We start from the raw sequence: 12,894 nt of genomic DNA, 5'->3' as shown, positions 1-12,894 counted from the left end.
TCTTTCAATACATTTCTTTATTTACATCCCTCCATTTTTGCTCTTCCATCGGACCACATTTCTCAGAAACAGTAAATCTGTTGAGCATGTTGTGATTGTAGTCTTGAGTCATTAAAATGACACACACACACACACACACACACACACACACACACACACACACACACACACACACACACACACACACACACACACACACACACACAGTGAAACTCTGACACCTCATATTAACCGGTTTGCACTGAGTATGTTTTGTAACGCTGACTTAATGTTTTCTTTTCCTAACAGGAAATGAAAACCTTAAGTCAGGAAATAACAGGAAATAACTTATTCTACTACTTAACTGATTGTACTTTAAACTGAAATAAGAATTGGTTTCAATCAGTTATGTAGAGATTGTAATCCCTCTGTCTTAAAAAACATCTTACTGCTACAGGTACCATTAGATTCTGGAAGATGTGGTCTGATCCATACTTTAACATACAATACTGCCTAAAATTGTAAAGATGCTATGTGTAAGTTTTCCAAATAACACATCAATCTTGAACGTACGTTAGTTTGTTCATAAGACTGCATGTTTTTAGTTTTCTTGCCCCAAACGTGAACAGTTGTTATTTTATTTAAAGCACCTGACAATGAGCGATCCCTTTTAGTGCAGCTTCCTCTGATGAGAAAACCTTTTATTTCTGAAAGCTTTATGTGATCTATTATGGCGGCTATAAACAATATGAGGCTGTTAAAATTTCAGGCGTTTGTCACAATTATTGCTAGAATTATAACGGGCTTCCTCAGTAAATTTGGCAGTGAGGCATCAAGCATGAAACTTCACACATAGCATCTTAAATCTGGAAACAACTACAGGCCATTTAGCTCATCCAGAGGTTGGGGTTCCCAAAACATCCACTGCGAATACCACAAGGCTTTAGATAATACTGTATTATATACTGGCATTTTAACAAAATTCAGATCATTTTGGTCTGAAACAACACAACTACCCTGGATGTGAATGTTTTAGGAAACCCAAATCCACAAAATCTCCACCAGGAACAACAGGAGCAAACTAAACCAACAGAAAATATATAAAATAAAAATGAGCGTATATATGATATGTGTACAGTATATATATTTATATATGACATGGGCTCAGCAAAGTATGTACAGTTATTTTTTTCTTAAATGCATAGTAACTTTTAAGATCATAAGGTGTACATAAATTAAACACTGATAAGCGACTCGGCTCTCTCCTGAACTCATATAAATAAACCTTCATTCATGACTGGCAGGGGGATCTGGGAGATAAAAACAGGAAGCGTTTACAGGAGGTGATACAGGGCTGCTTCCCCCACCTTGTGTGAAAACGCTTCTTAGGTCCAGTCAGTCAAAAGCATCTCAGTTTCAGGGGTATTTTCCTGCTAGATTATCCGTATGCTGTCACTGAAGGTGTACAACACATGACATTAAAGACCGTTTTAATGACATTTAAAGTCGTTTCCTGCTTCTGTATCTGGAGAAATGTAGCACTAGGATGCTTTTGTCATACCAATATCATTAGTCGTAGTATATTCCTATTTTTACCTCTCAAACAGGATCTCCCAGAATGCTCTCTGCTTGCAGGCTAAAGGCATTCAGAGGGAGAGGGTGATGGACGACAGACGTGATGACAGCGATGTAGAAGAAGCATTCAAAGGGTATTTCAGAGGGCAACAGGCTCTTTTTTATATGTATATTTATACAAACATTTAGATCATAAACATCTCAAGCACCATAGATAATAATATGAACAAATTGTTGCTATCCGTCCAGAAAAATGGAACCAGGCAGAGATCTATGCCGTTAATTTGGTCATCGTCCTTTTCTTTCTTCAGTTCTCTTTCAGTCCTTTATATATGTTTTTATTTGTTCTTTTGTTATGTCTGTCTCATTCAAATAAAAGACACACTGGAACTATATAAAAAGCCCATTTGTAACCAGAATTGTATTTCAAAGTGAGTATTCCAGTTTAATTCACTACTTTTTCCCAATAATACAGACCTTAAAAAGTATAATTATCCTGGACCTTCCTCACTCTTTTGTCTTAAATATCTCTTCAACCTTTTTCTATTCTCTTTCTCAAATACATATTCTCTACGTGGTCCCATTGCACTCAAATAAAAAAGAAAACCTTAATATAAAACACACACATTGACAAATCATTCATTTTCTTTTAGAATAGAGCAGAACAACACAGATACAAATAACAGACGGTCTGCGTGTCAGTCGGGCTGACACTCGATGGATGTACTTATCACTGGATCAGAGAAAACACATTTCCATTTCCTCTCCTGTGTGACTCAGACGTTTCATTGCTTTGTGAACATGAAAAAGCCATCACATCTGTAGCAGGGGAAACATGCTGTATGTAAGCCCCAGAGGGTCAAAATTCAGATGTGCTCGGTTTGTGAGTAAAGTCAAAAACAACCGCAGAGGAAACTAGTGTTTTTTTTAATCTTATTTCAAACACACATTACTCTGTGTCCTGGAAAAATCATGTACTTTTTCTCTAATTGGATTTTTGGTCCTTGCACCAGTTTAAAAAAAAAAAAAAGACCATCCCATCTTTTGTAGGTCTTATGGATCCAGTTTAGTCTTACTCTCATCAGTGTACCAAAGACCATACAAACATACACTATTAGCTTGTTTATGAGATAGTGAAACATTGACCCACAGTAGAACATCACATTCAAAGATGGCTATAAATTCTAAGATTTTCCAAGGACACTGATCTTTTGTGGTCTTTTTTTCTATGCTAGCACCATACTTACTGCAAGTACACAAATTCAGCGAGAAATATAATTGGTATTGTTGAATTGTTCACAAGGCACTTATCTAAATCATTTTCTTTTGTCCTCCTGTCTTTCTCTTGGTCATTTTCTTTTATTAACTGCACAACAATACCAGGCCCAGTCAGCACTTTGTATGTACAGCCAATGGCTAACAACTGCGTAACCTCTTCTAAAAAGTGCTCTTCTAAAACGACGGGAGAAATTGTTCTTCTCCTCTGCTGCACCGCTTCTTTATCCTTCTTTGTTTTAAAAAAATGGCAGTTTTTTGTTCCTCTCTCGACTCCTTTCCTCTCCATACATTCCCAAATGTTCGACTCAGTCTCAGAGGTCTCTAATTATTCACTTGTCCTTGTTATGTTTAATCTTTCTTTTCAGACCCGAGCCGGATGTCCGCCTCTTTGGGTAGCCATATTCATCTGGTTCAAAGTAGCCCGTTCAATAGATGATGTTCAAAGGCTTTTTCTGACGTTGTTTTTCTCAAGAAAAAAATCTATAAACGTATCGGTCTGCTGGCCTGTTAAATACAGTATCTTTATATATCTCTATTCCTTCCATCTCTCTGTCCATCTGTCCTTCTGCTACTTACATCTGGGGGAGGATGACAAACAGGATTGAGAGGTCTGTCCGCCCCTGTGTCCTCCCTCCAACAATCCAGTAATATCCATTAAGACAGTATTTTTGAAGTTGTTATTGGTGGGGAAAGGGGTGAATCTGTCCAATTGAGTCCAGCTGTGTCCGCCTCTCTCTGTCCACTAGCTCGCCGTCCCTCCATCCATCTATCGATTTCTGGAGGACACGTCGAAGCAGGTGACCATCATGAGGTGGGATTTGCAGAAGTTGACTCTGGTCTCCAGTTTGTCGGTCACGGTCTCCAGAGCCTCCAAATACTCCAGCGAGTCGACTTCATGGATCGGCTGTATCTCAACTGCACACGGAAATACAGGCACAGGTATGAAGATCAAACCCCACTGTTATACTGAACTTTGTTTTCCATTTTAAAGGATTGATCAAAAGATATTCTACAAGAAATCCATTGAAACACCAAAACCAACCATCATTTAATCCTAATTACAAGTACTGTGAGATTGTGTATCCAAAGATATTATTCCTCCACATCAATGAGCGTTGAAATGAACACAGACACTATTTTGATTGAATAACACATACACATGTTGCCCTAAATATCTCATTTTAGAAACTATGTGTTATCTGCAGCTGGATATATTCCCCTACAAATGAAAAAAAGAACTACATATTTTTCACATTTTAGGCAATTTTAAGATGCATTTTGAGATGGATCCAATGGTTCTGGGTCAGAATCCACAAACAGATTAGGAAAATAGTTATTGAGTGGGCCTAACACTTTGTTGGTTTTGGTGTTTTCATTGGATTTGTTCACAATGTGAAAAATATGAAATCACACCAGCCTTTAACTTCCTTTTAGACAGCAAATTGTTATCCTTCACAGAAAGTGTAAATAGTTATTCTCAAACTTTTTAACCAAACAATCAAAATTAAAGCCACAGAATAAAATTGCATGTGAAAGCTTCTGAATTTCAAAAGCAGGCAAGAACAATTATTTCTGTTGTGTTTGAGTACTACTTACACTCGGTGGTCCATTTGTGCGGCTCGAGCATCAGGTGCTGCTTGGTTTGTTCCAGCTCTTTCTTCAGACACTGGTACTTTGCTCTAACTTCACTGATCCTCTGCTGACGGTTCTCCAACGAACGCAGCTTGGTGCTGACGTACACCACCTCCTGACACACACACACACACACACACACACACACAGGACAGACAGGATGATGTGGATTTTATTCACCTATTTATCCTGGGGAGTGTGTTGTGAAACACATAAGGCTCTCTTTTAGCATTAACACTCACACAGTTCCATACATTCACACCTCATCGACCCTCGGTGTGACCGCAGTGGAGTGCTCGCGGACAACGAGCAGCTTCACTGGAGCAGTTGGGGGTTAAGTGGCTTTCTTACGACCTGCTGTAGGGAAAATCTATATTTCATGCTTTTCTCTCCCACACTTTTCCCAAAGCTCACAGTGCTCCCTCCCCTGAATACATAAAGGCTTAAGAGTGGAAACACAGAAACCTGCACCATGCATTCATTTGCAATTTCAGGAGTTTCCACAATACTTCTCTGTATTCTGCTAAATCTAGGGATTTTCTATGAATAATTTCTAAAACGAAGAACCACAGTGGGATGAATAATGTAGATTTATTTAAACGAAAAGCTCCGTATTCATACAGAACCCAGGGCCAATGTTGATTCATCCATTTTGTGAAACGTCCATACTGCTGTAATCCTTATAGACAAATATGTTCAATAGCTAAGACCCCTTTGCTTCCTTTCTCTCTGTCTGTTCCTCTCCCGCTTCCTCCTGTAGCCACAGTGTCCAACAGAACACTTATTGCTTTTTAATGTCTCCCACAACTGTTATTCATCAAATCAATTTCTCTGACATCAAGTGCAATATGCCTGCTGCCCTCTGGGCCTTTCTCTGCTCCTTTGCTCTCCACCTTCTTTAATTCTCTTCACACATCCATTCCTCATTCTCCCTTGCCCTTCCGCCGTACGGTATATTCTCCTCGCACACGTTCTCCTTTCTTTAACCCTTACCAGCTATTCTCCCCTTTTTTACTGTTTCTGTTTTTATCCCTCCTCTCCCCCTTTTCCCAAGCGGTATTTGACTATTCCCTTACTTTAGTCCACCTGTATGTGAATCAGTTTCTTTTTTCTCGTTTAAGTTTAGACATTTTAGTCCAATCTTTCACAAAGTCACAGCCTCCTTACTTGCACAGCCTTTAAAAATAGTCTCTGGTTCAACTAAAGCCATCTGAATGCTAACAACCACAACCAAATGGAGAAAACCTTGGTGAAAAAGCATTTTTGTAAACACTGTCTCTGCATTTTCTTTCAGGGGGATACACTTGAAGCACTTTACAAACAAATGCCCAAATACAATTGTAAGAAAACATTCAAATCAATGCTTCAGCTGCAGTAGGTTTAGTTTGTCTCTCTTTCCCCCTCTCAGCAATTCATCACCGAATGCTCCCTCTCTCTCACCTTGCTCCCTCCTTTGTCTCTCCTCTTCTGCAGTCGCTCCACGTCATCTATCTCGTACACCTTGATCTCGAAAGTTTCTGTTGCGGCAGCCGTGCCTCGGAGGTTCGAGGGAGCTGGGGGCCCCAGTGGGCCATCTACCCAGCATGCACCTGGGCTAGAGGAGGACGAAGAAGATGAAGTGACAGCCTGCTTAGAGGAGCGGTGAGAGGGTGAGGAGGAGGAAGAGTCCAAGGTCAGTGCTGGGATCAGACGACGACGCTGCAGACCTGTAATAAGAAATAAAACAAAGAAAAGTGATAAACAACACAAAATGATACTGTAGCTATTCTACTCTCATATTCATTAACTGAGTGTTGTTCAATGCTGGTGTTAACACTGATCATTGTTTGTGCTTTTCTGTGCAATTTGTCTGCGCCTATTCCTCGTCAAATATAGAGTTAACTCCATCCTTCAACTGACTAAATAACATTTTTAATTAACCATAAACATGTTTGCTACACCATGCAAACTGCTGTAGCATGGTTAGTTTGGTACTCTATGTTAATATTTACTAACTAACTACAATAGGGCATCAAAACACGTTGAAAAGACATGGATATAATAAACAAGTACTGTAAGGTGAGAAAAGAAATTGTGGGTGGTAGAGGAAAGAGAGAATGTGGATGAATCACTGGAGGGAGGAAGAAAAGATGGGATAAAAGAAAAGTATTGAATGATTGGAAAAGCAGAAAGGGAACTAGAAGCAGATAATGGAGTGTGAAGCCAGATAAAAGTTGAGTCTCAGTTCATGTAGCTCACAGATAAGAGCAGCAGGTCACTCTCTAATCTGCCCACTGTGCTACAATGAACACACACACTTCTACATGCATACACGCTTTGCATAGAAATTGCCAGTCATGTAGGAATGAGAGTTATCAGATTCACCGGCAAGTGAGAGATAAGGTGCGTGAGGAAGAGAGGAGAGAAAAGTGGGGATTTTAATAGGGTTGCAGCTGTCTCTTGGTCTCATTGTGTCACAGAAAGGTGAAGCAGGAACATTTGTATATCATTACCTGGTACGAAGAGGAATATAACAGGAAAAAGGAGAAAGAATGAGAGTCTGCAGGGTGGAGAAGGTGCAACGGGAGAGTAATAGAGGAAAAAAGATGAGGAAAGGTAGAGACATAGTAGACAGCACAAAGGGGGCTCTGCTGGAGAGATGTGATTACAATTCGGTGGCATCTTTACAAATTTCTTTAGTCAGCAACACATCTGTCCCTTCTTACTTTTTATATTTTGACTTCCTGAATTACGACATAATTTTTGCATACATCTAAAACGTGCAAAAAAAATAGTAATCCTTCCTGTAGTCCTGCGACAGTTTGACAGCGAAAGCTCTCTTTGAAGCAGAGAATCAGCTGCAGTTAAAGGAAAATTAGAGTAAATCCAGACTGCAAGGCTGCATTCTACACACATGGATGGAAATGGTTACTCCAATTTTAATTAACAATCAGAGACACACCAGGAAGTGCTGCGTCTGTCCAATCTGATTTTATGCACATATCCATCCTCGTGGTTAACCAGTAGAGTGTAATTTGGCGGGCACATTAGCAGCCTCTGTATGCTGTTCTGGTGCATTCATTACAGCCACAGCAGCAGATTCCCGTCACCATTTCACAGATGAGTGGTCAGGGTCACCTTTCCTACCTGCAACCTACTTCTGCAGCCGCAGCTTCCTTCACTTTTCCCTGACCTGTTCATTGCTTTCTCATTGTGCATTTGTGTCCATTAATCTCGTCACAGAGGTCTTTGGCAACGATTTGTATCAGTTCTATTTTAATTTCTTAGCTTTCAATTTATTTTTCTTTATTTAGCAGCCTTCTGATCAAATTCTCTCGTCATTTCACCTCTAAAGATTTCATTACACAAAATATTTAGATTTTCAGAGCTGAAGGGTTCATATTTGCATTTGTCATTTTGACTGTGTTCACTGATTGAGATTTTAATTATTTATTTGAAAACCAAACATGAATGCAGTTCTCATTTGATTTGGAAGGTGTCTCAAGGTGTTATAAGTTCATGACATTCAAGAGTCATTGAGATCACTTTGTCATATCATTTGAGTGGTGCTAGCTCTACTGATGAAGGCAAATGTGCCACTCTATGATCAAATAGTGAGCCGATCCCCTCAATTTTAGATGCCTCTCCTGCCACCATATATGGAACTCCATTAACCAGTTACAGGAAAAAATCATTAAGCAAAGAATAAAATATGAAAATAGGTTAAAGTGTTAAATAGTGACCTGTGTTGCTCCTGCTCTTCTTGCTGCTCTTGGAGCTCCGTCTGGAGGAGGTGGTGGCGGAGCTGTGCTCACTGAGGGAGTCCTGAGCGGAGGATGTACTTCCTGTGTTCTCGCTGCTGTCTCTCAGCATGCTCTCATAGCCGCTGCTGCCCCCGCTGTGGTAAAACAAGGCCGTCTTCCCCATGGCCGGGGGGAGCTCTCCACTCAGTACGCTGCTGTAAGCGTCCGAGAGAGATCAGAGGTAAATAAACTAAGCAACAAAATGTGACAAATTATAATGTTTACATTTTTGAGTGAATTTAAGATTATACCTGTTGTCGCTCGCATGGCCACTGCTGCAGCGTTGGGGTTTTCTCGGCGCTGTGATCTTGCTGTAGGGGGAGGGCAGTGTTTGGACCACTGCTGCTTTCTCCTCCCCCAGGCTACCTGCACCTGCACCTCCACCTGTACCTCCACCACTACCCCCACTTACTGCTGCAGCTCCCCCTCCACTGAGAACAGAAAAAGATACAAGTTTAATCCATGAACAAATTATTAATTTACTACATTTTAATGGAATTTTGCTTTTTTAGATGAGACATTGACAGTGGAGCAGAGCGAATGACAGCCTAAGGACATTGTTATGCCAGCTCTGCAATTGTTGATATTCATATGACACATACTCCTACTCTCATATTTATTGTCATGTAATGATATAATTTAATGAAGTGCTCTATGAATCTTGCACTTTGTATCATTTGTTTAGGACATCACACTTAATGTTTGAAATGGTATGTCAATGTGAAACTGACTAACCTTGCCCCTGAAACTCCTCTTTCCTCTGCTGGATCTGTGCCTCCTCCCTGGGCATGACTCCTGGAACGGGAGCCTGCACTTCCCTGGAGGAGCTCGGAGATACGACCGTTGACAGCCCGGAGAGGCAGCTTGGCAGCCAGGCTTCCCCCCCTGCTGCGGCTCAAAGACTGCGTGGACCAGGACACAGGCGAAGGGCCCGGCTGCTGCTGCTGCTGCTGTTGCTGCTGCTGCTGCTGCTGCTGCTGTGGAGTGGGCTGAACCAAACTCTGGGGCTGAAGAGACAGATAAACAGTTTAGATTGATGGAAGGAGAAATGATGACTTTAATTACACGCATAAATTGATAAAAAACTGCTCTTTTGAAACTCTTTTAGTCTGATAAGTTGAGTCATGTGGTTAACAGCTGTTTATTTACAATGAATAAATATTTCTGTCTACCTTTCCATTAGGGGGAAGGCTGGAGCTGCGGCTGGAGGCTTGGCTCAAAGACTTGGTAGAGAAGCTCAGCGTCTTGGTGCTGGATGAAGACAGACTCCTGGTCTTGGGACTGCTGGTCATCAGCAGCTTACTGACTGCTGAGATCTTTGATTGGCCGCTGGATTTGGCTGGTGACTGCGGGGCGCTGCTTGGACTGGCACTGGCAGTGAAAACGAGGCTGCCAGCATTTCCAGTAGGAGAAGATACTGATCCAGCACGGGTGAGGCTGCGACCAGTACGAGGCATGGTGCTGTCCCCCTTTACTCCTCCTCCCCCTCTCAGGCTCCCCCCTCTCTCCAGAGAGAAGCAATCATAGTGGTGGGAACCACTGTGGGAGCTGTTAACCCGACCCAGAGAGTTGGTTCTGTTTGCAAGCTGTTCCAACTTGGCGCTAAAAAGTCTGCTGCTGTCTATGCTGGAGCCACGTAGTCTGGAGATCTCTGCATCATCTGCTGAGCTGCCCAGAAGTAAGGCTCCATGGCTGGGCTGGGGGAGAGGGCTGACTGCTCTGTTCCTCTGGTCAAGACTGGACTTCCTTATAGGTGGCAGAGGTGGGATCCCCCCCTTCCTTTGGGAGAAAAAGCCCTGTTTCCCTGTTGATCCTCTGCGATCAAGTGTGGCACGGGGACTGCAGGGAGTGGAAGAGGTGACTCCAAGATTGCGGTTCTCCATCCCACTGTCCAAGCCGTCATGGCGGTTGAGGCGGTGCCAGCCGCGGGGCAGGCTGGCTGTACGGTGGATGTCAGGGCTGTAGAAACCGGTCAGGCATTCTCCTTGAGCAGCGATAACCACCATCTCACAGCCGTCCACCACTCTTTTAATGGAATCTGGAGACGACACAACCTCACCACCTGAACTACAGCTGCCATGATCCCCACCTGTTGATGGAAGAATAGAAATAACACAGACTTAATCCTGCAAATATTTGATTTCAAAACAACATCTTTTATCAGCAGGCCCAACTGGCGTCAGTGTTTTAAAAACAGACAAAAGAGTTGTATTATCGGTTCTTTCAGGTGGAAATACCTCCATGTCCTTAGTGCTACCAATGTTGCTCATCATCAATAATTTTAGTTTAGAGCTTTAAAAGTTTAAAAACTAACATTTTACAGACATTTACAAAAAGATTACTTTTTAGCCTTGATTATGGACACTTTGTGAATGTCTGAATGAGACTGGCCTTGCCCAATGTTAGATTACTGGCCCGAATTAAAATCTCGCCTGGCCCGCTTACCATCCTTGCAGAAGCCTTGGCCGTCCCTCTTTTCCGGTTTCACTTCACACACCAGCTCCTTGGACTTCCCCTCTTCCAACCCACGCTTCAACCAGGGGTCCTCAAAGCTCATCTCGCTGGAAATAGAAGCTAAAAGTGGTGCAGTGAATTTGTCTTTCATGAGGCCGGTCTTGGTAGGTGAGGACAGGATGGTTGGTTCCTGTAATACCATGGGTTTGACAGCCACACACGGGTGCACACTGATGCTGGGCTTGAAGGGGGAGAAGTACCCAGGTCCTGCCAGGATTTGGATGTTAGTTTTAGCCATGGAGGGAGGCAGTTTCTTCCGCCTGTCTTTTGTTGGGGTTGCCTTATCACTCGTGTTTTCTGACAGGACCATCTCTCCGTCCAGACTCCCTCTTCTCGGGCTGCCACAGCTTTCATACCCAACCAGCCCCTCCGCCCCGAGCAACTGGCTCTGGTTGGGTTCAGGTTCAGCCAGGGCCTCCCCTAGCTGGCTCTGGGACTGACTGAAGCTGTGGAGGGAATGGTCCGCTTCACTGGCCATGCTCAGGTCACTCATCCAGGAGGAAATGGGTGAACCACAGCTTGACATCACTGTGGCTAAAGCTTCACCTTCGATCCGCAGCTTGGCCATGGCCACCTGCAACAGGATGCAATTCAATTGGACAAGGTATCTTGAAAAAAACAATGTAGGAAAGGGCAGCCATATTTTGTAAATAGTGCCACTAAAGATTATTTTTGTAGTATTATTGGAGACAGGTCTTTTTAAATATAAAAAATAATATTAAAAAAGGGGGTGTTTTTAATTTAATTAGTTTAATTTGATATCAAACAGAAAAGCAAAAAATATCCATCTTTAAATGTCATTATTACATGAAAAATGAGATTACGAAATTACTTTTCTGTCAATCAATTATGGGTCTAATTGTTGAAGCCCTAATGGAATATAATAAAAACCGTGTGATTCATCAACGCTGCAAACTAAATGTCATCTAACTGTAAGCATCCAGATTCATAACACATAAGGAGTAATGTCTTAATCATATGGGAATTTTCATCTAAACTTGGATTCAAAATGTAGACATTTGAATAAAACTGTCGATTAAATGATTAGTTTATAGACACCAAAGATGTAGTCACTGTGTCAGCCAATGAAATGAGACATCATTTCCCATCAGTGTTCAGTGGCAGCCATGATGATGCCTTTGTTTCGGTGGGTATTGTTCTGTGTTTGTTTTTCAGGGTCACAATATCATGAAATCCATATGTGAGGACATATGTTTTAGATAAGGACAGATAACCACATGCTAAATGATCTTAGTTGCTGTAAATGTGAGTCAGTCACACTAACCTCTGCCACCCCTGAGGTGGTTGCAGGCCCTGCAGGCAGGTGATAATCCCCCTCAGCAGAACCGCCGGGGTTACAGACATTCTGAGAGCCCGAAGCGAGGGAAGTGACGGAGCAGCAGTCGCTCTTGAAGCTCATGATGCTCGTTGGACGGCAGGTCAGGTCCTGAGGGTTCATGATAGCTGTAACAACAAGGTCCTCCTCACCTCCAGAAACCAAAGCGTACATCAGTTCATCCTCCCCGAGCGTCAGGGGTCCAACTGTTCCTATAGATACTGCCAGCCCTGAGGCTTCAAGTGGAGGAGAAAGTAGGGTTAAAACATGTAAATGTTTACGAGTTGTTTCCTTATTCCTTCCTTATTCCTTATCTTTCTTGGGACATGAATCATATGACTCATATCCTGCTCTTCTTGTGTAAAAAAAGGACGTGACCCTCACCATCTCTGTGCGTGTCCAGGGGTATTGGAGGGACGTCATCGTCACAGAGCGTCTCAGCTGATCCCAGGCTGGCGGACAGAGACTGAGCTGGCTCTCGGACTTGAGGACTCATGCCCACTGGAGAAGTCCTGGACAGCATGGACTCTGTGGAGGAGCGGCCGCTGTCTGCAGCCAAACTGTCTGAAGAATCAGAAACACACATTTGGCACCAGAATTAAATGTGTTGTCCAAGTGCAGAAAACAAGGAAGTTGGCTTCACACTATGATTTTAATTTGGATCCACTTATTATGATTATCTGTGTTGTGCACAAGTGACTCAGTATGTGACTTAATTACATTTATGTAATGGTTTTGGCATAAACCAGCCACCACATTACCTGCGGGAAAGACATGCGTGTTAGGATAACCATTAAC

The 12,894-nt window shown here is 42.4% G+C and overlaps 1 protein-coding gene across 1 annotated transcript in view; it reads right to left on the bottom strand.

Moving 5' to 3' along the window:
• The window catches only part of kif26ba (kinesin family member 26Ba), a 78,063-nt gene continuing 65,169 nt past the window's right edge, over positions 1 to 12,894 (bottom strand). Inside the window, 10 exon segments of the mRNA XM_063880675.1 lie at positions 1 to 3,747; positions 4,429 to 4,579; positions 5,905 to 6,170; positions 8,187 to 8,401; positions 8,498 to 8,677; positions 8,982 to 9,253; positions 9,419 to 10,335; positions 10,692 to 11,334; positions 12,046 to 12,332; positions 12,481 to 12,660. Of these exon segments, the coding sequence (XP_063736745.1) occupies positions 3,599 to 3,747; positions 4,429 to 4,579; positions 5,905 to 6,170; positions 8,187 to 8,401; positions 8,498 to 8,677; positions 8,982 to 9,253; positions 9,419 to 10,335; positions 10,692 to 11,334; positions 12,046 to 12,332; positions 12,481 to 12,660 (3,260 nt within the window). The 3' untranslated portion in view covers positions 1 to 3,598.

This window comes from Eleginops maclovinus, chromosome 4 (genome assembly GCF_036324505.1).
Source record: "Eleginops maclovinus isolate JMC-PN-2008 ecotype Puerto Natales chromosome 4, JC_Emac_rtc_rv5, whole genome shotgun sequence".
NCBI lineage: Eukaryota > Metazoa > Chordata > Actinopteri > Perciformes > Eleginopidae > Eleginops > Eleginops maclovinus.
This window is presented reverse-complemented; position numbering and strand designations above follow the sequence as displayed.